Source organism: Salmo salar, chromosome ssa22, assembly GCF_905237065.1.
Source record: "Salmo salar chromosome ssa22, Ssal_v3.1, whole genome shotgun sequence".
NCBI lineage: Eukaryota > Metazoa > Chordata > Actinopteri > Salmoniformes > Salmonidae > Salmo > Salmo salar.
This window is the reverse complement of record NC_059463.1, coordinates 28,329,825-28,353,875: the sequence shown is the minus strand read 5'-3', so window position 1 is coordinate 28,353,875 and position 24,051 is coordinate 28,329,825. Positions and strand designations below refer to the sequence as shown.

Sequence of the window (24,051 nt, the reverse complement as noted above, 5' to 3'; positions counted from 1 at the left end):
TACATTTAAGGTGAGCACCTTAATGTGTTATGAAAGAAGAATTCACTACAAAATTGTTCAGAGATCTGGGATGTGAAAATATTGATGTTCAATATCTCAGAACTATGCTTTGCACAGATAGAACCTTATAGTCCCAAGGTCAGGATTTGTGTAAGCACAGGTGCTTGGCAGAGAGGAAGTGAAATGGGTCGCTACCTCCTCTGTCTTACCTCACTCCACTCTGAGGGTTCACTGAGAGCAGAGGGAACCACTGGCCTTGCAGAGTATGTCTGTCGTAACACACAAACCTACCCACAATCTTCATTCAAGTGCAGAGACAGACACCCTAACTGAGGTTTTCCATAGTGACCATAGCTATGTCAATGGGATATACAGGGACAACTACTCGACTTCCATTATCAAAGTAAGGTGACTGAAATACACTCCTCATTAAGAACGCATCCCAGAATACATGAGTCATATGTGGATGTAATGTGGTGCGAACTATAATGTGTGAAAGGAGATGAGGAGGAATCAAGCTTCCTGTAGAGGGAGGGAGGGAGGGAGGGAGGGAGGGAGGGAGGGAGGGAGGGAGGGAGGGAGGGAGGGAGGGAGGGAGGGAGGGAGCACCAGGGTCGCTCTCTTTGCATCTGTGTCATGCATTCACACACATACACAAATGTACATGTGTTTCGAACACAGAGGAAGGCGGAAGAAGAAGCGCCATGGTCTATTTTAGGATACCTCCCCACCCCAGCCCACCCCAACACCCCAAAAAAGGTATGAGACTGGGAGTGGGAGGGTGCTCTGTTCTTATCCAACAGTTGCTAGTGGACTGAGAATGGAACACGAGAGCTTGGCATTCCTTTTGTTTCACAACACATACTGTTGGGATGACTTCATCCAATGACCTGATCCCTGATCCTGACCCCACCCTGGTTCTTTGTCACGCCGTTGTTTCAAACAGAACTGAGAGGTATGCTAGATATTAAACATGTCAAACCTTTCATGTATCCTTCATGTATTTACTTCAGGTTTCATCCTATGTTGTCAATACTGTGCATGTAATTTAATCTCAACCATCTGCATGGGGTGTGTGAGTGGAAATGTGGAAGCTTTTGATTAAAGGCCATGGAGATATGTAGCTGCCTGACAGTTTCAATTTCCTCATGATTATTGTCATTATACTCCCCCTTAACAATCAATAACATAAATATTACCCACATATACACAGACATCATGTGGCTGCGCCACACACACACACACACACACACACACACACACACACACACACACACACACACACACACACACACACACACACACACACACATGTCATTGGTGTGACTATTTTGCATATGTAACAATCAAGTATTCCTATTGGAGGATTAATGTATCATGTGATTTTGAATTGCGTATTTAAACCCCCCTGTTTTTGTGCTCCAGACTGCCGCCCACAGGAAGCAATGCAGTCCAAAGGCATGGTGGAGCGTTGTTGCAACAGAGCTTAAAGGTCCAATGCAGCCATTTTTATCTCAATGTCAGATCATTTCTGGGTAACAATTAAGTACCTTACTGTGATTGTTTTCAATTAAAATGGTCAAAAAGAAACAAAAATAACTTCTTAGCAAAGGGAAATTTCTCAACCAATAATTTTGCTAGGACTGTCTGGGAATGGTCTGAGTGGAGATGGGAAAACTGAAAACTAGCTGCTATTGGCAGGTAGGTTTTTAACTTTCTTTCTTATTGGTCCATTAACTTATTTACCACCTGGTGATGTCACCAGACAGGCCTAAACTCCATTCCACCAAAACCGGCGGTCTTTTCAAACAGCTCTTACACTAAAAGCGCATTATCATCGTTTTCACAATTCCAGCCTCATAGTGTGGAAATAAATATAAATCACAGGAAATCACATTTTTTACTACACTGGACCTTTAAGGCTGAAATGATTGATGAGAGGACATGGCAAATCTACTTTGTGCTGTACTGTATGATTAAGTCTGATAAAAGATGGAGTTATTTAAAAGTCAAGAGAAAATGGTATATCGAAATGAAGCATTTTAACTGAATTGTGAAAACGAATTGAGAATGTGTTGAAACTTGATTACTGAAACAGTGACTATTGAAAACCATGCCTTCTGAAAATAAATGTGGAAAAAGGTCATTTTTGTTGTCTGCCTCTGCTTCCCTCTGCCTGCTCAACCCAGACTGTAGAATCTGTCACCCTGTGACACACACTTTTCTGCTCTCCCTCCTCAATGCCTGCTACAGAAACCTGTCACTGACCTTGGCTTCCATGGCAACCAGCCCTGTAGATGGTTCCCATCATTCTTCACTCTGAAAGCTCAAGTGACATCTTTTGTGCCATGTGATCTGAGAGTTAATAGAGAGGTGGGGTCAACTCATCTCAAGTGAGACCTTCCTCACCAGCAACATGAAATAAAAAAAATCCCCACTACGGTATAAATGATCAAAGTCACGGCAATGTAAAGGATAATGCTACTTAGTGTGCCACCTGCATGCAATCTAAACCAGGGCTGTTCAGTAAGGTCACACATTTCTGCATCTGCTAATCAATGAAGAACCTCGTAATTCCTCTGTATGCAACATTCCAATCCTTACAATCCTAAATCAACATATTGATCCACCAACACATATTAACATGCACATCACACACTCTGATACGGAGCATCTACAGTTCAAATGGATCATGATTACCCTGCTCCTTGCCAGCTCCTATACAGACAGTGAGGTCTCATCTCTCTTAAAGGCAATGGAAGCACATGTGACTCTGTTTGAGGTGTTCTTCCCTGAGAAGGACAAACTGTCATGTCCTCCACTGCACAACAGGGACAAGATAAACCTCCTCCAAGGACCCCTTCTGTCTAGAAACTGCACAGAATGTGAAAAGGCCCCATTTGATGATCAAATTAGCACTGGTCTGTGGACAGATATGACAGTAATTGTCCTTCAGGCTTTGAACTGAACAGCACAATCCTCTTATTAACGCTCCTCCTCAGTTATAATGAAGACAACTCATCTACCACAGTTGAACACAGAAGCCTCCACAGTTAGCAATAGAACAACACTATAATGACATTCATTTATAGAAATATAAGATTCTCACATCCATACAGCAACCAGACATATAAAAAAGGAGGGAGAAAATATGAAATGTGGTGGCTGTGTTTAGTCTAGATTAGAGGGTAGCTCCTGGTAACTCATAACTTCGATTCAGGTGGCATTTTCCTTTTTTCACATCATATTGTATGACCTATTTTCGAAATTAAGAAACCAAAATAGGCTGAATTATACAATGGGCCACATTAACATACACCTGTGTAAAGTTTTCACCTGTTATTAGACCTACAGAATAAAATAAGCTAGTAACTCAAATAAATAGGCTACCCCTTAAAACCCCTTTCTCCTAATCTTTATTCCCTATTTAATAGTTTTTTTCTTCTACCTTCCATGATAATAATTCGTAAAAATGTTGCATTGAGCTGCTGGGTTGAAAACTAATGGACTTGGATCGAGGTCGGTGCTGTGTTTGTTATAGCGCATCTCGTGAGCGCCCTCCCAGTAATCAATCACAAGGCTGTTGCTTCTCTCTCTTTGTTACGGCATAGAAAGCTTGACATCATTCGGCTGTGGTCTACTCTGCTAGAAGCACTTCCGAATTAGCTATTGATAGGCTACTATTTTGCATCGACGTCGTGGATCCATTTGCTGTTCAACCTGCGACATTTCTCAATATCGCCTTTGATCTTCTTCAGGTTACGCCTTGAGAGGGAGCACAAGGTAAAATAAAGCTTGTGGATACGCAGAGAGGTCTTCTGGATGCTTGAGCAGGTTTCTATAGGTTTTGAAAATGAAACAATGTTGCGTTTATTATCTTAAATATGCAAGTTTGTAAATGTATCTTATTGAGTCAGATTATGGCATCAGCAGATAAAAAAGTACTCTGCTTTTTTTATGTAGCCATAGACTATTGTACATTATGCAGTGCTTTTTGTGACTGATGTGGCTAGAGGTGTAGGCTGTAGGCAGTGTCCAATGTTTAACATGTGTTAGTGAATGAAACAAGCATGGAGATGAAGGAAGGATTTGTACAGAGATGCATGAAGTTCAACTCATGATGGGAATTATTGTAGATGTCCTGTGGTGCAATGCACCCTGGTAAGTGTACCAAGAGTGTATGGGTAAAGTACATTACTGGTTTGTAGTGCATTTACTCTGCTTGACAGCCCACATGTGTGAGTTATGATTAAGTCATATGGTTGTTCATGTCATAGCTAGGTGTTGGCATAATTTTTGCCAGGGGACACTACAATGATCAAGTTGAGTGTAAACAATGTGCTGCTGACCTCCCATAAAAGATGTGATGAATAACATTACAATACTTTATTTCAGCACATGGTCGTTTGGGGGTGTATGTCATATGCAGCCTAAATGCTGCATTTGGAAAACAAGGATTCCCTATCAAAAAATACATCCAACATCCTCCACCATGCTTGCACCTGACATGGTGGATGGGCAACTCTCTGGTTCCCATTGTGCCATAGCAGGAGTGTCTATTAAGGGGCTCTTTGCCCTTCTGGTCCTGACTCTCCTACTGCCTCCAGGAGCAATGACCAGCTCCAAACCTATCACCTGCCACAAAACCTGTTTGTGCGCTAGCAACATCGTCAGCTGCTCCAAGATGAACCTGACCGGAATCCCCATGACTCTGCCTCGCTACACCGCTGTGCTGGACCTTAGCTTCAACCAAATCAGTAAACTGAAAGCTGAATGGACCCCGGTCAAGCTCAGCAAGCTGCACAGTCTCCTGCTCAGCCACAACGGCCTCACCTTCCTCTCCTCTGAGGCTTTTCTGTACGTCACATGGCTGCGTTACCTGGACCTGTCCTCAAACGGCCTGAAAATCCTGGAAGAGTTCATCTTCGAGCCCCTGGAGCACCTGGAGGTGCTTCTGCTTTACAACAACCACATCTCCCAGATCGACCGCACCGCCTTCTCGGGCCTCAACAGCCTGCAGAAGCTCTACCTCAGCCAGAACCAGGTCAAACGCTTCCCCTTGGAGCTGGTTAAGGAGAGGAACCGGCTTGAGAAGCTCACACTACTGGACGTGTCCACCAACCGTGTCAAACTCCTGCCCATACAGGAGCTCCAGGTCCTGCCTGCCTGGATCAAGAACGGTCTCTACTTCCACAACAACCCGCTGCCCTGCAGCTGTGAGCTGTACAGCATGCTGGCCCGCTGGCACCTCCAGGAGCTCAGCTCCGCCACTGACTTCAGGGACGACCACACCTGTCTACTCCCAGGCACGCAGAAGGAGAAGGTGCTTACCTTGGAGCTTAACAAGGTCCATCTAAATTGCAGCGCTGTGACCATCATAGGTGAGGAGGCCTATCTAGAGCAGGTTTTAAACCTGGGCTGTGACACCAGGCAGAGGGACATGCTGAAGAGCTGGGTCTTGCCCGGCAATGTGCAGGTGTCCTCTGGGAACCAAAGTGCTAGGGTCCTCAGCGATGGCAGTCTGCAGATCGGCCCCCTCACGCTAGAGGACTCTGGGGTCTACACCTGTTATGCAGTAGGGGACTCCCTCAATGAGACTCTGTATGTGACTGTGGAGGTGCACAACACCACTCAGGCTGGAGGGCATGAGGGTATGAAGACGGCTTACACCACGCTGGTGGGCTGTCTGGCCAGTGCGGTGATGGTGCTCATCTACCTCTACCTCACACCCTGCCGCTGCTTCTGCTGCTCAGGCCAGGGCCTGGACAAGAGGGCTCTGGGAGACAGCCTCCACTCCTCCACTGTCAGCGTTTCTCCCACCCATGAGGACACAGGCCCAGAGGGAGGCGGAGGAGGAGGGGGGGCCTTCGATAAGCCTCCCTTCAACAGGCATGTGGCCTTCCCGGACCCAAAGGGCCTGATCGAGCAGAATGGGCGACTGAGCCCATGTGGGGAGGAGGAGGAGGAGTGGCAGGAGGAGGACAGAGGAAAGCAGGGACAGAGAAGAAAGTCAGATGCGGAGTCTCTGAGCTCTGTGTGCTCAGACACCCCTATCGTGGTGTGAGAGGGTGTTTTGCTTCAACTAGAAGATCTTTCACATCAAAACATTTGGGGGAGGGGGGAGGATGGGCGACTCAGCTGCCTCAGTAGGACTGTGACTTGATTATTAAGCAGAAAGAGGCTATCCACTTCCCATATGCATCAGTTCAGTAGGGCAAGTAGCTTTACGTAGTGGTAGTACACTATCTTGTCTTTTATAAGACAAGAACTTTCAACCAAATGAGGATTCATTCTCACTAATTTATTCTGTAGCAATCTGTGTTCATCAAATGCTTCAATCTCTGTGTTAGAATACCAATATTGTTAATGCTTTCCAGTGATAAGGGGCACAAAAACATTACGAGTTGTAGCTGAATTTATGTAACCAATCGAAGCAGCATTAAAATCTATTTAATGCAATAGACACAACATTGCTCCAATACATCTGTGCTGCTGTGAAGCCTGGATCACCAGGCTAAGAATAGTCTCTGTCACTTAATCACTATAAGGTGGGGAATGCTAGTGGGACAGTGTGTGCCTGGGACAGAAAGGATATTTGTTAGCAGCCAAGCCCAGTCCTACCAAAGGGAGTTATTGTGACAATCCACTGAGTACTTCTGGATATGGGTTCAAGTCCCTAACCAAACGGACAAATGCCTACTGGGCGATCGTCTCATAAACACGGTCAGAAATAGCTGCCAGTAGTACAGCTAATATGCTAGCCCATTTAGCGCTCCTGCCATAGCTGAGCATTGGATGTAAACACAACTCTAGCACTGGAAGAACAGATACCGTGTCATCCTGTCATTCACTTGTATTGCTAAACAGACACAACTGCACCTAGAAGATTAAGGACGGATGTAGGTGGTATAATACAAAGGTCATTGATATTATGACAGCAAGATGAGCTTGGGAAAAATGGTCAACAAACAGTCAGATGTTAATTTTACCCATCTGTTTATCAAGGTGGTTTGAGCTCTTGTTTTGAAGCTGAACCTTATGATGTAGCTCTGTTTAGTCACCCAGTTGTAGGCTATGGGGGTTTCTTAACGTGCTTCATTAGATATTACCTAACCTTGACTGACAGCTTTTCAACCTGAGTATCTCCGTCCCTCTTAACTTGAAATCAGGTGCCATTGTAATTGAAGTACCTTGATGGAGGCACTTACTGCGATGCTGTTTTAGAGGGACCTCTTTGAAGACAGACTCCCACCTCTTATGACCATGTATTCAAACCTATAGTATAAGCTGAAAGGCACTTTATTAACTCACAGTAAAGTAGTTACTGAACACAAATAACAAAATATGTGCCACTAACATTTTCAGAGAAGACTTTCTTATGCTATCCATTCATGTCTATCCATTCTGCCTACTCAGGGTCATATAGTTTCATATGTATGCGTACTGCACATTATCCAACTATCACATACTATATATTAATCAGATGTTTAATATGATGTATCTCTACAGTATTAATAATTATGTGAAGATGTTGCAAGATACTGTGGAAGAGTTTTTGTATACTAGCCAGATAATGTTATATGAGAATATTATCTTAACCTATACTCTTGTTATGCTTTGAAGACCCTTAAATTGGACAATTGTCTGGCATTGTATGATTGACATGGTCATTTCTGGTAGAAGCTATTGGACCTCTGGCTCTTCTGTTTAAAGACTTATCATTTTTTCCAGGTGAAGAAAATGTATCATTTAGGACCAAGCAATGAATTACTTCAAATATGCAAAGAGTAACGTGCGTAGTCTCCTATGACACTCATAAAGGGAATCAGCTAAGTAATTGTTATATGTATCTATATGTAAAAGTATTATGTGTCTTTGTTGTAGTCATTTCTCGTGATGTTCTGCGTTTACCTACTGTACGTGTTACTTAGAATACTTCGAAGTCTCTACTCACTGCATATTGTTAGGTCAAGTACAAATGCATTAATCTGTAATGACAGTCTTTTGTCAGAATCTCTCTCCAATGCTCTCAAATGTCTTCCTGTTCATCCACTGTACCTGTAACTGTCAACTGTATTCACAACCTTATAAAGATCCAAGCCAAGAAGTGTGATGCTGTGTTTTCTAGGAAAGGGGCACTCAAGACACGCATAACATGAAGTTGAAACATCTCAATATCTGAATTGATGCTTTATAACAGCCCTCCTTGCGATTTTGTGTTTTCTGTTCCTCTGTGATGTGAGTGTCCAGTGTTTGTGTGCAGGCCTGAATATCAGGCTTCACTGAGCCAAATGGCATGCCACTTCACTGGCTTCTGTTTCTATAATACCCTAATGACATGCACTGTGGTCACTGGGGGATGAAATGCTAGAGCTCACAGATCACTGAGGTGGAAACTCAGCTTGCTCGGGAAGCAGTGTGTATTGCACTCATCTGACCATTTACTTTCTTCAGGCACTGTTTGATGCAAACTCTTTATTCTTCCTATGTGCACACCATCACGTCCCATATGTAATTTACAGGTAACTCAATAACAGGTAGACTGAAGGAAGGACAGTGTGTTTCTGTGTGCATTTGTGTTTATCACCAATCTGAACTACTGTACTCAATGGCATTATGAATTAAGTGTCCGTCTCTGCTGAAGAAAGTGTAAATGAAGACTTCTACTAGATTAATCAAGAGGACTGGAGAGGGATGTCCAAAAACCCTTGTGAGTCCCAAATGGCACCCTATTCCTTATATAGTACACTACTTTGGACCAGGGTCCATAGGGCTCTGGCCAGGGAATAGGGTGCCATTGGGATGCAATCCCTGATTCAGTCACGCCAGATGTCTTATAGTAATATATTGACCCTCGCCAGCAGCAAATCCATCCAGGTCTTTGTAATGAAGTGAGAAGTTCGATTAAACTGGGTGATTTAAAGCAGCAGATGTTCTGAATGAACAACAATACATTGGTATCCCCCTCTCTGTAAAAAGGACCGGATCATACAGGGTTTATAGTGGATAGATGCTAAGATTACTGCACATTAATGAATGCATGATCTTTTCACTGCAAGAGGTCTATGGCCTTGCTGTAACATACTGTACAATATGTATTCTCGTCACATATAGTGGTAAAAATTAAACATTTCCATCTTGTAGATATTCAAGCATAGTTCATAATTAGAACCGTTTGACCTGCAGAGGAAATGTAAAAACGACCTGAATCCATCTAAGATGACATGGTTAATGCCAGTCAGTGGCTGCTGATGAATGATTGGCATGTGGTTGTGTGTGTGTGTGTGTGTGGACTGAATTCAAAAGAGGATGACTCATCCTTTCTCTGTAAGCCCCCTCCTGACTCAATTAAATGAATAGCAAAATATATAGTGTCTATTTGAGTCTCTAGGGGTTGTTATGCCATCTAGTGGGCAGCATTGTGAATTATTGAGCTGAACATACAGTCTTACACCAGAGGAGAACACTCAAGTTTATATGGAGGATGGGACAATAAACAATCTGGTTAATCTGAATGAAAATCCATGTCAAGGGTCAAACAGACAACACATTTGAAAAACAGCATAATAGACTTAATCAATCATTAATCGGATACAGGTTAACTTTCTTTTATTTGCATAATTGGAACAATTGCATAGTGGAGCTTTTTTCATTTTCCATTCCCCATGTCTGATGTTCACTTCAGATGTAAACAGAAGTGGAGTGAAGATGGCTGGGCTGGCGAATCTCTCTCAGTCTGAGATGCAGACAGGTATGGTGTCAGGGCACCAGCAGGGTTGTCAGTGTCAGTCTGACTCTGGACTCTTTTTAGCCTGCGCCAAGCCCACCCAGTTCTGGTCTCTGTTGAAGACAGTGTAGAACTGCCTCATGAAGACCTCACCCAGAATCCACTGATCATTGTCCCAGGTGCCAAAACCAGTAGTACAGCTGGAGCCATACTGGAGGGAGAAGAGAGGGAAAGTTTCTCAACATTGATGATTTCCTTACATTGCAACAATGATTAAATTACCGTAATAGCATTGGCACATCTGTGGTTATTTTAACTGGCATGATTCTTTAAATATCACTAAAATAGTATGATTTTGCACTCAAATACATGCTCAAATGGAACATTAGACTACATTTTAGAGATACTTACTGGTAAAACATAGGTTGATGCTGGGAGAGTGAAGCCGAATCCATTGATGTTGAAGGTAATCTCAGGCATGCGCTTTATGTTACTGCAACTCACGATACCCTGTAAAGAAGTGAGGAATGTACATTTTTTATTTTATCCTAGACTTTTACTGAGCCACGTACATTAGTAACATAAATCATTTCCCCCTCAATCTGAAAACTGTAACAAATAACCATAACAAAACTGTGTTCATAAGATTGAGATCCAGTGAAACCCACCTGTTCGCTGTAGGCTCCCACCCAGCCATTGATGTTATTGACGTCCTTGGTAGGCCCTAGGATCTCAGTGGTGCCAGTGTCTACTACAGCTTGGCAGCCCGCTGCACACGCCACAGTATTCCCATTGATAGTAATACTGCAACAAGCAGAGCACATTCAGCAGAGCATCACTATTCTGTAGAGTCATCAACAACAAAAGTAGGCATAACACCAGTGACTGATCATCCTTAATGAGTTTGAACTTGGCTGGTGTCTTGTGTGGGAAAATTATCATATTTAATTCTGTTACACATACATTCACAAACACTAGCCGTCCATAATATTACCTGTCTACATTGATCTGCCAGTAGCCAGTAGGTTGAGAGATGGGAATCCATTGGATGCTTCCTGTGAAGTAGGAGGGGTCAGTTCCTCCCAGGATTAACATACTGCCATCTACAGAGCTAGGAAGAAGAATTTACATGTTCATCACATAGAAGGACTTAGTAAACATCAGCAGATCATCCCCCCCCTCGTCCCCGCCCCCTCCTCCCAACCCTGTCTACTTATTCCTCCAATGAAATCTCACCTGGACAGATAGATGGAGAACAGGTCTTGAGGGATCTTTCCTTGTTTCCAAATGTTGTCAAATACAGGAGTACCTCCGTTAATTGACTGCTGGTTGGGGAAGGCCAGGCCCAGAATCCCATCCCATGGTAAGCTATCCAGGAAAGCATCCTCCACCAGACTCAGCCCAAAGATCTGGTGTGTCACATACAAGTCACCGATCTGAGGGGAAAAAACAGTCACACACACACATCCTCTCAAAATGCTGGTGGTGACACATTGTGAAGTAAAAAATTTGATTTCCCTGTGTTTTATATACACTGAGTGTACAAACATTAAGAACACCTGCTCTTTCCATGACATAGACTGACCAGGTGAAGGTTATGATCCCTTATTGTATTGATATCCGTTGATAAATCGACTTCAATTAGTGTAGACGAAGGGAGGAGACAGGTTAAAGAAGGATTTTTAAGCTTTGAGACAATATTGAGACATGGATTGTGTATGTGTGCAATTCAAAGGGTTAATGGGCAAGACAAAAGATTTAAGTGCTTTTGAATAGGGTATGGTAGTAGGTGCCAGGCGCACCGGTTTGTGCCAAGAACTGCACCGCTGCTGGGTTTTTCACGCTCAACAGTTTTCCGTGTATATCAGGAATGGTCCACCACCCAAAGGATATCTAGCCAACTTGACACAACTGTGGAAAGCATTGAAATCAACATGGGCCAGGATCCCTGGCATCCCAGTAGAATGCTTTCGACACCTTGTAGAGTCCATGCCCCGATGAATTGAGTCGTTCTGGGGGGGAGAGCAAAAGTATTGCTTGAGAAATTGCTCTTTGTTAAGAAGCTATTTTTGTTTCTTTTTGACCATTTTAATTAAAAACAATCACAGTAAGGTACTTAATTGTTACCCAGAAATGATTTGATATTGAGATGAAAATGGCTGCATTGGACCTTTAAGAATGAGAAGTTGTAGGGGAGAGTGGGGTAAGTTGAGCCAAAGGGGTAAGTTGAGCAACCCTTGTTTCTAGGAAACCATAAACAAAATTTATAATTTGACCAAATATTTAGGAAGAGGTCATCATTTCAAGGTAGGTCCAAAAAACAGATTTTCATCAAGTCAAATTAATGTATTCTGTTAGAGGTTTCATGATGCTTGTAACTAAACCAAAGTAGATCTTTTTTTACGATTGTTCTATACATCAGTTTGGGTCTCTAAAAGCTTCAATGTGAGGTCCTAAACTTAGCATGAAAGTGCAGTGTAGCTGTGTGGACTAATATAGATGGTTGATGGTTGAGCCAATGGCAAGTTCAGCAAATTGAAGTATTTTCTTCCCAGTGTTAAAAAAGTACAAAGTGTTTGTTAGGTCTTAAGCCAGTGTTAAAAAAGTACAAAGTGTTTGTTAGGTCTTAAGCCAGTGTGAAAATATGCTTAAAAGAATAAAAAGTCAAAAAAGCGATTGAATTGTGTTTGGGAAATAAAGTTAAAGTTAAAAGGTAGTGGTAATATTTAATTTAGTCCAGAAATGTGAGTGTCATACTGAGAGTACATATAGTGTTACATTACCAATGTGGGAGAAAGTAAATAGATATTTCTGTTTCTCACTATTACGGTGTCATATCCCACATCCCCTGTCATGTAACCAGTGACATATTGGATGGAGAAAGTCTCTGAGCTGGGCTGGAATGTGGAGGATGCTGTAGTGTTGAACCTGGCATGGTTGTCTGGTGAGGGTGGGAGGGAGAGAGAAGGAGTAGGCATGATTTAAATGAACATTTTTAACAAAGAATCAAAGAATAAAACGTCATGTTTAGACACAGTTCCACTACTAGTTATTATTTCATTGTTTCACGGTTGTGTATCTTAGTATCCCTGTCATCAATGTGTGTCCATACTCACAGCAGGCCTGGCTGCTGCTGCAATGGACAGAGGGCACCCACAGGTCAGCAGAGCCCGTGTCAAAGAGAACCTTGAACGACTGAGGGGGAGTACCGATGGTGATGACTCCATAGTATGTCGACTGTGTGAGACAGTCAAGGGAGAAAGACAGAGAGAGATTCCTGAGATGATATGATGAATGTTTCAACCAGACACTTGAGTAAGCCTAAGCAGTCATCAATGGAGACAGTCTGGGCTATAGCTAGGTGCACTCACCTCTGGATAGAAGATCATGGGCACCATGGCACCACCCGCCTTGGTGTTAAACTTGGCTCTGGGGTTGTAGCGATACTTTCTCTTGTACTCTTCATACAGACCCTTCTCCTCCAGAGTCTGCCTGGCTGACTTCCCCTTTGTCAGAGGAATCCTGGGCCACAGAGTGGACATCTCTAGTTTAATAATATAACACTACTGCAATCTCTGTGACTCAGAGGAACAGAGCCTCAACACGGTCTGATGCTGCAGTTAGAAAACTGATTTCCTTTCACTTTAATTTCAGCATTTTTAAAAGCTACCCTCATGTTTCTCTCAACAACACATATCCCCTACAGAACTCTGCGATGATATAAGGTGCAAGAAATGAAATACATTTTATATTTTATTTAATGAATGATGGTACTTACTTGAGAAGGCACTCAGAAAGGGTTACTAAGGCAAACAGCACAACAGCCAACTTCATCTTGTCTGATCAGTTACCTGGGAGTACAGTATATTGGACTGGCTATACCCTGGCCTTTATATACACTGTAGTGTGTTTGGACAGTGTTCATTATTCCCAGCATTTACCACTCATATACTTCTGCCATATACTGTACAATGCAGTGATAAGAAACCACTTAATGGCTATAAGAACAGGATTAAATAGGTAAATAAATCAGATAAGGGGAACAAAAAAGAATTGAGACAAGTTCACCCGAAACCTTTCAAACAAAAACACAACATATACAATAATTTTATATTTATTGTTCATTATCAATCATTCGATAAGAAAACATTTCATCAGTGTTTGTCCTCGAGATTGAATAGAAATTGATCTTGTATCCATTCCTCAAATGACAAAACAATTAGAAATAAAAGGGTTTAAAAACAGTATCAATTATATCATTTCAATAGTATCTTTTTTTTACAGAATAAGTATTGATTTATGATCCTGCCTTTAGACAGGGCAAACAAAGGTAGGAACAGTGCGTGTCAACTTCAATGCTTTATGCCAGAGGCATATCAGTTCTTAGTGCGTATACATGTAGCCTAGGTCTTGTTACAGGTTTATAACTAGCCCACATATGACGTACTGTATCAGTTTAACTGACTCAGCCTTTCTCACAAAGATTTCTGTAAAACCTATGGGGTTATGTTGACTTTTTAGAATAATAGCATGTAACATATTGGAGTCTGCACTAAGGCTGTGACAGTCATGAAATTACATCAGCAGGTGATTGTCAAACAAATAACAGCCAGTCTCATGGTAATTGTCAGTTAATTAACATAAACACATTTAGCATCTCCTGGCTTCCAGGCATAGCCTACAAGCCACTAATACAGACCTTTGGAACATCTACATTTTAAAAAGTCTAATAAATCCATGTAATATAGCCTACACCAACAAAATAAATCCATGATTTATTTTTAGACAGGTCTAAAGAAGCTTGATATGAAGAAAATGTAGTCTATTTCAGAAGAACAGAATAGCAACATAAGTTGTCCTTATGTTAGGCAATGATCTGGCTATGCCATATAGCTGTGGGCTACACTAGTTAATTGGCAGACAAGATTTGCTTAGAATTCCGTGTCATTATTTTATATTAGTTTGTAATATGAAGAATAAAATTGAACAAAGCTGAATAAAATAGAAATAATATTTTCTCCAAACAATTTGAGGGAGTTCGCACATGCAGCTATTCTGTGTTGAGCGGTAATAAAGAAACAGGTACTCCTATATGCTTCATTTAGAGTTATTAATGTAACTTGAGTTGTTCTACAAACGTTGGGCTATATGTTTTGATTTTTAATACATTCTAAGGTTGTATGATGCGACTCTAGTGATGATTTGAAAAAAGTAGCATGAAAGGCATGAGCTCTAATTTGTTTTTTGCGCAGGATGTACACACTTCTTACTCACAGGCTACAATTGAAGACAGACATCGGGATGCAACTGCACGCATACTTATCCAATTACGAGGTGCATATTGAAGATATTGTAAGAAATGTCCACATTTACTTTTCATCAGCCAAACGAGATGAGTAGGCCTAACAAACAGCAAAAGCACGAGCCTATGTCAATCTACTATCGCCCATAGTACAAATGTTGACCTATTCTATTCTGTGCGAGAAGTACATATTCCAAACATAGTCTAGGAAAGTTGTGGGATGCAAAAGGTCCCAAATTAATACAACCACTAGAATCAACAAAACTATTTTAAACTGTTAGGCTGCATGAACCGCTAGCAGGACACCTACGACAACATCCGGTGAAATTGCAGAGCGCGAAATTCCGAACAATAACCAGTATGCTAAAGAAGTTAAGCATTGAGTCTAACGCAAGAAATGTTGATAAACTATTAGGATATTTCTTCACATTGTAAGCGCAGCAATGCGCACATGGCAGTAGGCTATAAGCGCGAATGTTCCATTCTCAAAGTTGACTGACCACAAATGCGATTATGCGTGTAATGCTTTTATTATAAAGGTGCATATTTATGGTGAAAATTATCTTCCCCAAACTTGAAACACACATGCTGCGTATGTATGCCAGTTAGGCTCTACCCCCGTGGTAAAGCGGACTAATGTGGTTCATTTTAAGAAGTTATTTGGCCACCTTAGTTGTGATACAAACCGTATCAAAACATATAGGCGTATGGGCTAGGTTACATGAGTTGTGCAACTATCATTTAAAAAACTCGGCACAAAAAAAAAGCATGCGCTGTTTCTTGCCTTACTGCACAAGCTGGCCATCATTCACAAGTGAGAATATAAAATTCACAAGTTATAGGCTAATATTGTCACCCATCATACTATTCTTGATTTAAACTTGTCTTTACACACAGTACCAGTCAAGTTTGGACACACCTACTCATTCAAGGGTTTTTCTTTATTTGTACTATTTTCTACATTGTAGAATAATAGTGAAGACATCAAAACATGAAATAACACATATGGATTCATGTAGTAACCATGTCACGACTTCCGCCGAAGTCGACTCCTTTCCTTGTTCGGGCGGCATTCGGCGGTCGACATCACCGGCTTTCTAGCCATCGCCACTCCATTTTTCATGTATCCACACCTGGTTTTCATTCCCCAATCAATCTACATGTATTTATTCCTCTGTTCCCCATCATGTCTTTGTGAAAGATTGTTTGTGTTTCTGGTTTATTGTGGACGCGCCAGACTGGTTTGTTTTTTCCGTGGTATTTCACAAAGATGTTAATTGTTAAACATAATTCTTGTGACTGTTTGCACGTTTTGCACTTTTGCCTCAAATTAATGTGTGCCTGTTCACAAATCTCTGCTCTCCTGCACCTGACTTCGCTACCAGTACGCACACACCTGACAAACCAAACCGAAAATATAATTTATATTCTTCAAAGTAGCCACCCTTTGCCTTGATGACAGCATTGCACACTCTTGGCTTTCTTTCAACCAGCTTCATGAGGAATGCTTTTCCAACAGTCTTGAAGGAGTTCCCACATATGCTGAGCACTTGTTGGCTGCTTTTCCTTCACTCTGCGGTCCAACTCATCCTAAGCCATCTCAATTGGGTTGAGGTCAGGTGATTGTAGAGGCCAGGTCATCTGATGCAGCACTACATCACTCCCTTTGGTCAAATAGCCCTTACACAGCCTGGAGGTGTATTTTGGGTAATTGTCCTGTTGAAAAACGAATTATAGTCCCACTAAGCGCAAACCAGATGTGATGGCGTATCGCTGCAGAATGCTGTGGTAGCCATGCTGGTTAAGTGTGCTTTGAATTCTAAATAAATCACTGATAGTGTCACCAGCAAAGCACCCCCACATCATCACACCTCCATGTTTCACGGTGGGAAATACACATGTGGAGATCATCCGTTCGCCTACTCTGCGTCTCACAAAGACACGGCGGTTGGAACCAAAAATTTGGACAGATTTCCACCGGTCTAATGTCCATTGATCGTGTTTCTTGGCCCAAGCAAGTCTCTTATTGTTGTCCTTTAGTGGTTTCTTTGCAGCAATTCGACCATGAAGGCTTGATTTCACACAGTCCCCTCTGAAAAGTTGATGTTGAGATGTGTCTGTTCCTTGAACTCTGAAGCCTTTATTTGGGCTGCAATCTGAGGTGCAGTTAACTCTAATGAACTTATCCTCTGCAGCAGCGGTGACTCTGGGTCTTCCTTTCCTGTGGCGGTCCTCATGAGAGCCAGTTTCATCATAGCGCTTGATGACTTTTGCGACTGCACTTGAAGAAACTTTCAAAGTTCTTGAAATGTTCCGGATTGACTGACCTTCATGTCTTAAAGTAATGATGGACTGTCATTTCTCTTTGCTTATTTGAGCTGTTCTTGCCAATATGGACTTGTTTTTTTTGCAAAATAGGGCTATCTTTTGTATACCTTGGCACAACACAACTGATTGGCTCAAACACATTAAGGAAAGAAATTCAACAAATTTATAAGGCACACCTGTTAATTGAAATGCAATCCAGGTGACTACCTCATGAAGCTGGTTGAGAGAATGTCAAGAGTGTGCAAAGCTGTCATGAAGGCAAAGGGTGGCTACTTTGAAGAATCTCATAAAAAAATATATTTAGATTTGTTTAACCCTTTTTGGTTGCTACATGATTCCATATGTGTTATTTCATAGTTTGGATGTCTTCACTATTATTCAACAATGTAGAATATAGTAAAAATAAAGAAAAACCCTGGAATGAGTAGGTGTGTAAACTTTTGACTGGTACTGTATACTAAATAATGTGTAAAATTTGCTTTGATTTGGAATGGACCATTATCATGCACTGGCCTCGAAACGGGGAAAAAAATACATGCACTCTATGCACACATGTAATCTATGCACTTAAATAGCGAATGGAGGATGCTTTTCCTGTGGTTAATTTTCATGCCAAGCAGGTAGGCTATACTCCTGTTTTAAAGTAAAGCAATGTGCTTAATATTAGGAAAGTCGAGAAATAAATATAGTAGGCCTAGTCTATAGAAAGCTGATGGGATCCTCCTCTTTTTAATAAAGGCCATCACACTGTTTTCTCGAGCTATTGCATAGCCTATAGAAATGTTGCACAACTTGAGCTCATGTGCTCTCATGAAGTGTTTGATTAGATTTTCGATTATATTTGAAATGATGTCAGAGTGATTAGAGGGACAATAGAGTGCTGAGTACCAGGCAGTTAGCAAGCTTGGTAGGCTACTAATGACCATCAGCATCATCAGAGCTTGGAGAAGCCTAGTTACCGTGACTAAACGGTCACATGGAATTTGACTGACGTCATGACTCGTGACCCACGGTGTGGTGGTAAGATGGTCACTGTAACAGCCCTAGTCTGTACCATTGGTTTATTTTTAGATTAGTGGGTTCAAAGACCCAGATTAATGGCCTTTTGAAACAAGGAATATAGATATAGTGACTAATGACTGCAAATAAAGGTCTGAAAGTACTTTCCACATACCTCAGCCTGATGGGAATTTTTCAATTGTTTGCACTACACCAATTTGATTAGATAACCATTTGATTAGTGTTTTCAAATAAGATAACATCAGTAATAACATATTGTCTGATATTTCATATGCCTCTGCAAAGATCTAAATGACAAGTTATCATCCAACTTCTTTAGGCAACTCTGCCCTCTAGAGGACAAAGTCAGACAACATAATAATTTGTTGCTGATTCAGTGTCTTATCATTTGGTAAAATTATAATTAATGCCGTCAGGTTTGAACCGATGTATATAAACCCTGAATTGCTGATGTTATGTGTTGGCCAATGAGAGGCTTTGAAGCCACTAGTCGGCCTATTGGCACTCCTCAGAAGAAGCATGTAGACATTAATAATAAAAACATTTCTATAACTTCCAAAATATATTTTAACAATGGTAGTCGAGTACCAAGATGGAGGTCCGGTGGCTTGTAAACAGCGACCCCTGTCAGTCATCTAAATGTATATAAATCACTGGTTTGAACCCTGCAAAACTAATAACTACAACATTCAACTCAATTTGCAAATAGACTACAAAGTAATAAAAGAGAACACACAAAAAAACGACATGTTTAAATACAACTCTTTATTAAAAAATAACATTATAGCAATTATTATGATTGAAATCTAATATTATATGTACAAATTACAATTAGTTCACATAGTAAATAATGACTCTGGCTAAATGCAATAAGATAAAAAATGGTAACCACTGACAGCATTAGAAAATGTACTCACCAAAGTGTCTATCCCTTGTCAGATGAATTCCTCGTTTAACACGGTATCAACCAGATGTTTGTTAATGACATAAAACATCTTCAGGTAAAACTCTGCACATTGTACAGTTTTACAGTTCTGACTCTTCCACTTTTTCAACGGCGCAAGTCTATCCTTCTTTCATCCTTTTCCAGCATGAAGTGTTGCTCTTTCCCAAGCTCCTGTGACACTCAAACATGTGAATAATCCCTGTTCACTCCTTTCATGTGGAACACAAAGGGAAGTCATAATACACTAGTATGGGGTGTTAATGTGCATTTACTACAGTGCATGATGTGGTACAACCTGCTGCAAAATGCTTCCTGGAGGATTAATCAAAAAGCTGATGACTGACGAGAACGAGACACATCCTTAACACAAAGACAAGACTGGCCAGAGAAACAACAAACACATGCAGCACAGTAAAAATTCACATTTCATAGAAACATTCGATCCCCTGAAAAATGCTTCCTGGAAGATTAATCGATGAGCTGATGACTGACGAGAACGGGACACATCCTTAACACAAAGACAAGACTGGCCAGAGAAACAACAAACACATGCAGCACAGTAAAATATACATTTCATACAAACATCCAATCCCCTGAAATAGTACTGGTGACAATTTTAGGCTCATTCATCCTCCTGTAACTATTCCCCAGGTCGTTGCTGTAAATGAGAATGTGTTCTCAGTCAATTTCCCTGGTAAAATAATACTAAGAAAAAAATAGATTATCCAAAGCTTTCGCTATTAAATTAAATAACTAAGCGTTATAATCTAGTAGAAAAAAGTTGATTTAGCCTTAGAACCTTCTAGAATCTTTTTGTGAATGGTGAAACGACAGCACGTACTGCTCACAACGCCACCTGGGACTAGTGATGGCTAAGAAAAAGTCACTACTTACCTCTTCATAATGCAAAGCCAACATTACCGACTGTGAAATAAATAATTCATCAAAAACCATTTAATATTATCGGTGATCTGACAACATAACACGACTACTGATGATCAACACCCATGGCATATTAATATGTCTATCCTTTCTGCTACTCTCTGTTCAACATTTCATCTTCACAAGGGGGGAACATGAGTCCACTGCTGTTCTTTTATCAAATCTATAAAATGAAACTTGGAGATTATTAAGGGTTTCCCTGCCATTTTATGCAGTTATACAAGCAGCATATCAGAAACCCTACCAGGACATCAGGCACCTGTTATCTGGTATTTCTGTCAGAGTTCTGTTAAACTGAATTATAAGCTCATGCTGCAGACATAAAAGGCTGAAAATCAATGTTTTCAAGAGCTCGTCTCTCCCCCACTCATAAGCAGTGAAAACACTCTACCTTACCCATGAGTATCATTAAACATTCAAGATGGATGGATCCTGTCTCCCCTGATAATATGGAGTTATAATTTTAACTCATGAACATTTGTTCAATACCAGATGTTCTTCATAAATGCTTTTAAATAGCCACTGTCTGAATCTTTACTCTTTTTTTTGACAATATAGCCTTTAAGGAGGATATCATAGCTATTTATCAATCCCTCCCCAGTTACACTTGACTGAGTAAAATGTAATATTAAATTTCACTTACCGGTATGCGACATTCACATCAGAGGGACTAAAAACCAGTCTAACTTCTTTCGGATAAGCAATATTTCTAAACTAAATTTGCCTGTGAAAAAACAGTTAGCAGGGATAAATAAGGACAGTGGACAGTACACTGTTGATGATTTTTAGAAACACATCTAAGGACCTTTTTAAAAATGAAACAAAATGATCATGGAGTAATATACTACACTGTAAATTGTAACCAGTGCTTTTATACCGAGGCATTGCTTAAGAGAAAACAGAAACTCCCATGCTGCTCTTGTTAGTATCAATGTTATTTTTTAAGTTTTACGTATCAGCCTCAAGGTCTTCATCAAGAAGAGTGACAGTAGCAAGAGTAGCATGCGGGTCTCTCTTTTCTCTCATGTTATTCATTTGTTATCATGCACTTGCAACAAAGAAAGCTCAAATGTGAACGTCTCAAGGCATACCGAGGCATTGCTGTAAGGAGATTCCTATAACTGTTTATGTGCAATATATACAGTGCACTCAGAAAGTATTCAGACCCCTTCACTTTTTCAACATTTTGTTGTGTTACAGCCTTATTCTAAAATTGATTAAATAGTTCCCCCCCTCAATCTACACACAATGCCCCATAATGTCAAAGCAAACAGGTTATTAGAATTGTTTGCACATTTACACACACACACACACACACACACACACACACACACACACACACACACACACACACACACACACACACACACACACACACACACACACACACAGTTGAAGTCGGAAGTTTACATACACCTCAGCCAAATACATTAAAATTCAGTTTTCACAATTCCTGCCATTTAATCCTAGTAAAAATTCCCTGTCTTAGGTCAGTTAGGATCACCACTTTATTTTAAGAATGTGAAATGTCAGAATAATAGTAGAGAATGATTTATTTCAGCTTTTATTTCTTCCATCACATTCCCAGTGGGTCAGAAGTTTACATACACTCAATTAGTATTTGGTAGCATTGCCTTTAAATTGTTAACCTGTTAGGGACAATGGAAGAGCGTGGCGCGAAATACAAATACCTTAAAAATGCTATAACTTCAATTTCTCAAACATATGACTATTTTACACCATTTTAAAGACAAGACTCTCGTTAATCTAACCACGTTGTCCGATTTCAAAAAGGCTTTACAGCGAAAGCAAAACATTAGATTATGTCAGGAGAGTACCCTGCCAAAAATAAGTCCCACAGCCATTTTCAAAGCAAGCATATATGTCACAAAAACCAAAACCACAGCTAAATGCAGCACTAACCTTTGATGATCTTCATCAGATGACACTCCTAGGACATTATGTTATACAATACATGCATGTTTTCTTCAATCAAGTTCATATTTATATAAAAAAACAGCTTTTTTGATATAATTTTTTTTACTAAATTACTCACGATAAACGTTGACAGAATACATAACAATTATTTTAAGAATTATAGATACAGAACTCCTTTATGTAATCGCTATGTCCGATTTTAAAATAGCTTTTCGGCGAAAGGACATTTTGCAATATTCTGAGTACATAGCTCGGCCATCATGGCTAGCTAATTTGACACCCACCAAGTTTGGGACAACCTAAACTCAGAATTACTATTAGAAAAATTGAATTACCTTTGCTGTTCTTCGTCAGAATGCACTCCCAGGACTTCTACAACAAATGTTGTTTTGGTTCCAAATAATCCATAGTTATATCCAAATACCGCCGTTTTGTTCATGCGTTCAGGTAACTAACCAAACGGTGACGCGTGAGCGCATTTCGTGACAAAAAAAATGCAAAATATTCCATTACCGTACTTAGAAGCATGTCAAACGCTGTTTAAAATCAATTTTTATGCTACTTTTCTCATAAAATAGCGATAATATTCCAACCGGCAACGTTGTATTCATTCAAAGGCTGAAAGAAAAAAAATGGAGTAGTCTCGTGACCGCGCATCTCCAGTCTCACTGTCCCCAGGCTGACCACTCACAAATTCTGCTGCTGTTCTTTGCCCAGAGACAGCAGACACCCCATTCCACTTTCTGGCGGCTTTAGAGAGCCAATGGAAGCCTTAGAAAATGTCACGTTACAATACAGCACAGATAGAGATGCAACAGAAGGACAACAAATTGTCAGACAGGGCACTTCCTGTATGGAATCTTCTCAGGTTTTGGCCTGCCATATGAGTTCTGTTATACTCACAGACACCATTCAAACAGTTTTAGAAACTTTAGAGTGTTTTCTATCCAAATCTACTAATTATATGCATATTCTGGGCAGGAGTAGTAACCAGATTAAATCGGGTACGTTTTTTATCCGGCCGTGAAAATACTGCCCCCTATCACAAAGAAGTTAAAGAATTATAGATAGACTACCCCTGGATGCAACCGCTGTGTCAGATTTTAAAATAGCTTTACAGAGAAAGCACATTTTTCAATATTCTGAGTACATAGCTCAGCCATCACGGTGAGCTATTCAGACACCCGCCAAGTTCGGGGCAACCTAAACTCAGAATTAGTATTAGAAATATTCTCTTACCTTTGCTGATCTTCGTCAGAATGCACTCCCAGGACTGCTACTTCCACAAGAAATGTTGTTTTTGTTTGAAATAATCCATATTTATGTACAAATACCTCAGTTTTGTTAGTGCGTACAGATCACTTATCCAAAGGCATAACGCGCGAGCGCGGAATGAGAGACGAAAAGTCAAAATGTTCCATTACCGTACTTAGAAGCATGTCCAACGCTGCTTAAAATCAATCTTTATGGTATTTTTTACGTAAAATTGCGATAATATTCCAACCGGACAATAGCATATTCATTCAAGAAGAAAAAGAAGGAACGGCGTGCTCGCGTGACTGCGCATATCCAATCCCTTTGTTGCCAGGCAGACCACTCATTAACTGAGCTCTTATACTCTGCCCAGTGACAGGAGAAGGCTCAAACCACTTTCTGTATGCTTTAGACAGCCAATGGAAGCCTTAGGAAGTGCAACGTCACCCCACAGACACTGTAGCTTCGATAGAGAATCAAAAGAAGAACTACAATTCTCAGACTTTCCACTTCCTGCTTAGATTTTTCTCAGGTTTTTGCCTGCCATATGAGTTCTGTTATACTCACAGACACCATTCACACAGTTTTAGAAAC

General features: G+C 40.7%; 2 protein-coding genes across 3 annotated transcripts; one reads left to right on the top strand and one right to left on the bottom strand.

Moving 5' to 3' along the window:
• The first annotated feature begins 3,508 nt into the window (after positions 1 to 3,508).
• LOC106583075 (amphoterin-induced protein 1) lies at positions 3,509 to 8,107 on the top strand. The gene is made up of 2 exons (XM_014166866.2): positions 3,509 to 3,783; positions 4,396 to 8,107. Exon 2 carries the CDS (start codon positions 4,424 to 4,426, stop codon positions 6,062 to 6,064), a length of 1,641 nt encoding a protein of 546 aa, XP_014022341.1. The 5' UTR covers positions 3,509 to 3,783; positions 4,396 to 4,423; the 3' UTR covers positions 6,065 to 8,107.
• Positions 8,108 to 9,592: 1,485 nt separating this feature from the next.
• LOC106583076 (pepsin A) lies at positions 9,593 to 15,309 on the bottom strand. 2 transcript variants are annotated; one of them, XM_014166868.2, is made up of 9 exons: positions 15,002 to 15,309; positions 13,099 to 13,249; positions 12,844 to 12,964; positions 12,550 to 12,668; positions 10,964 to 11,163; positions 10,722 to 10,838; positions 10,396 to 10,531; positions 10,139 to 10,237; positions 9,593 to 9,938 (listed from the first exon to the last, which is right to left on the bottom strand). In XM_014166868.2, exons 1-9 carry the CDS (start codon positions 15,022 to 15,024, stop codon positions 9,786 to 9,788), a joined length of 1,119 nt encoding a protein of 372 aa, XP_014022343.1. In that variant the 5' UTR covers positions 15,025 to 15,309; the 3' UTR covers positions 9,593 to 9,785. The 2 variants fall into 2 exon arrangements, with proteins under 2 accessions (XP_014022343.1, XP_014022342.1); XM_014166867.2 differs by lacking the exon at positions 15,002 to 15,309 and adding an exon at positions 13,506 to 13,713.
• Between the last annotated feature and the right edge of the window lie 8,742 nt (positions 15,310 to 24,051).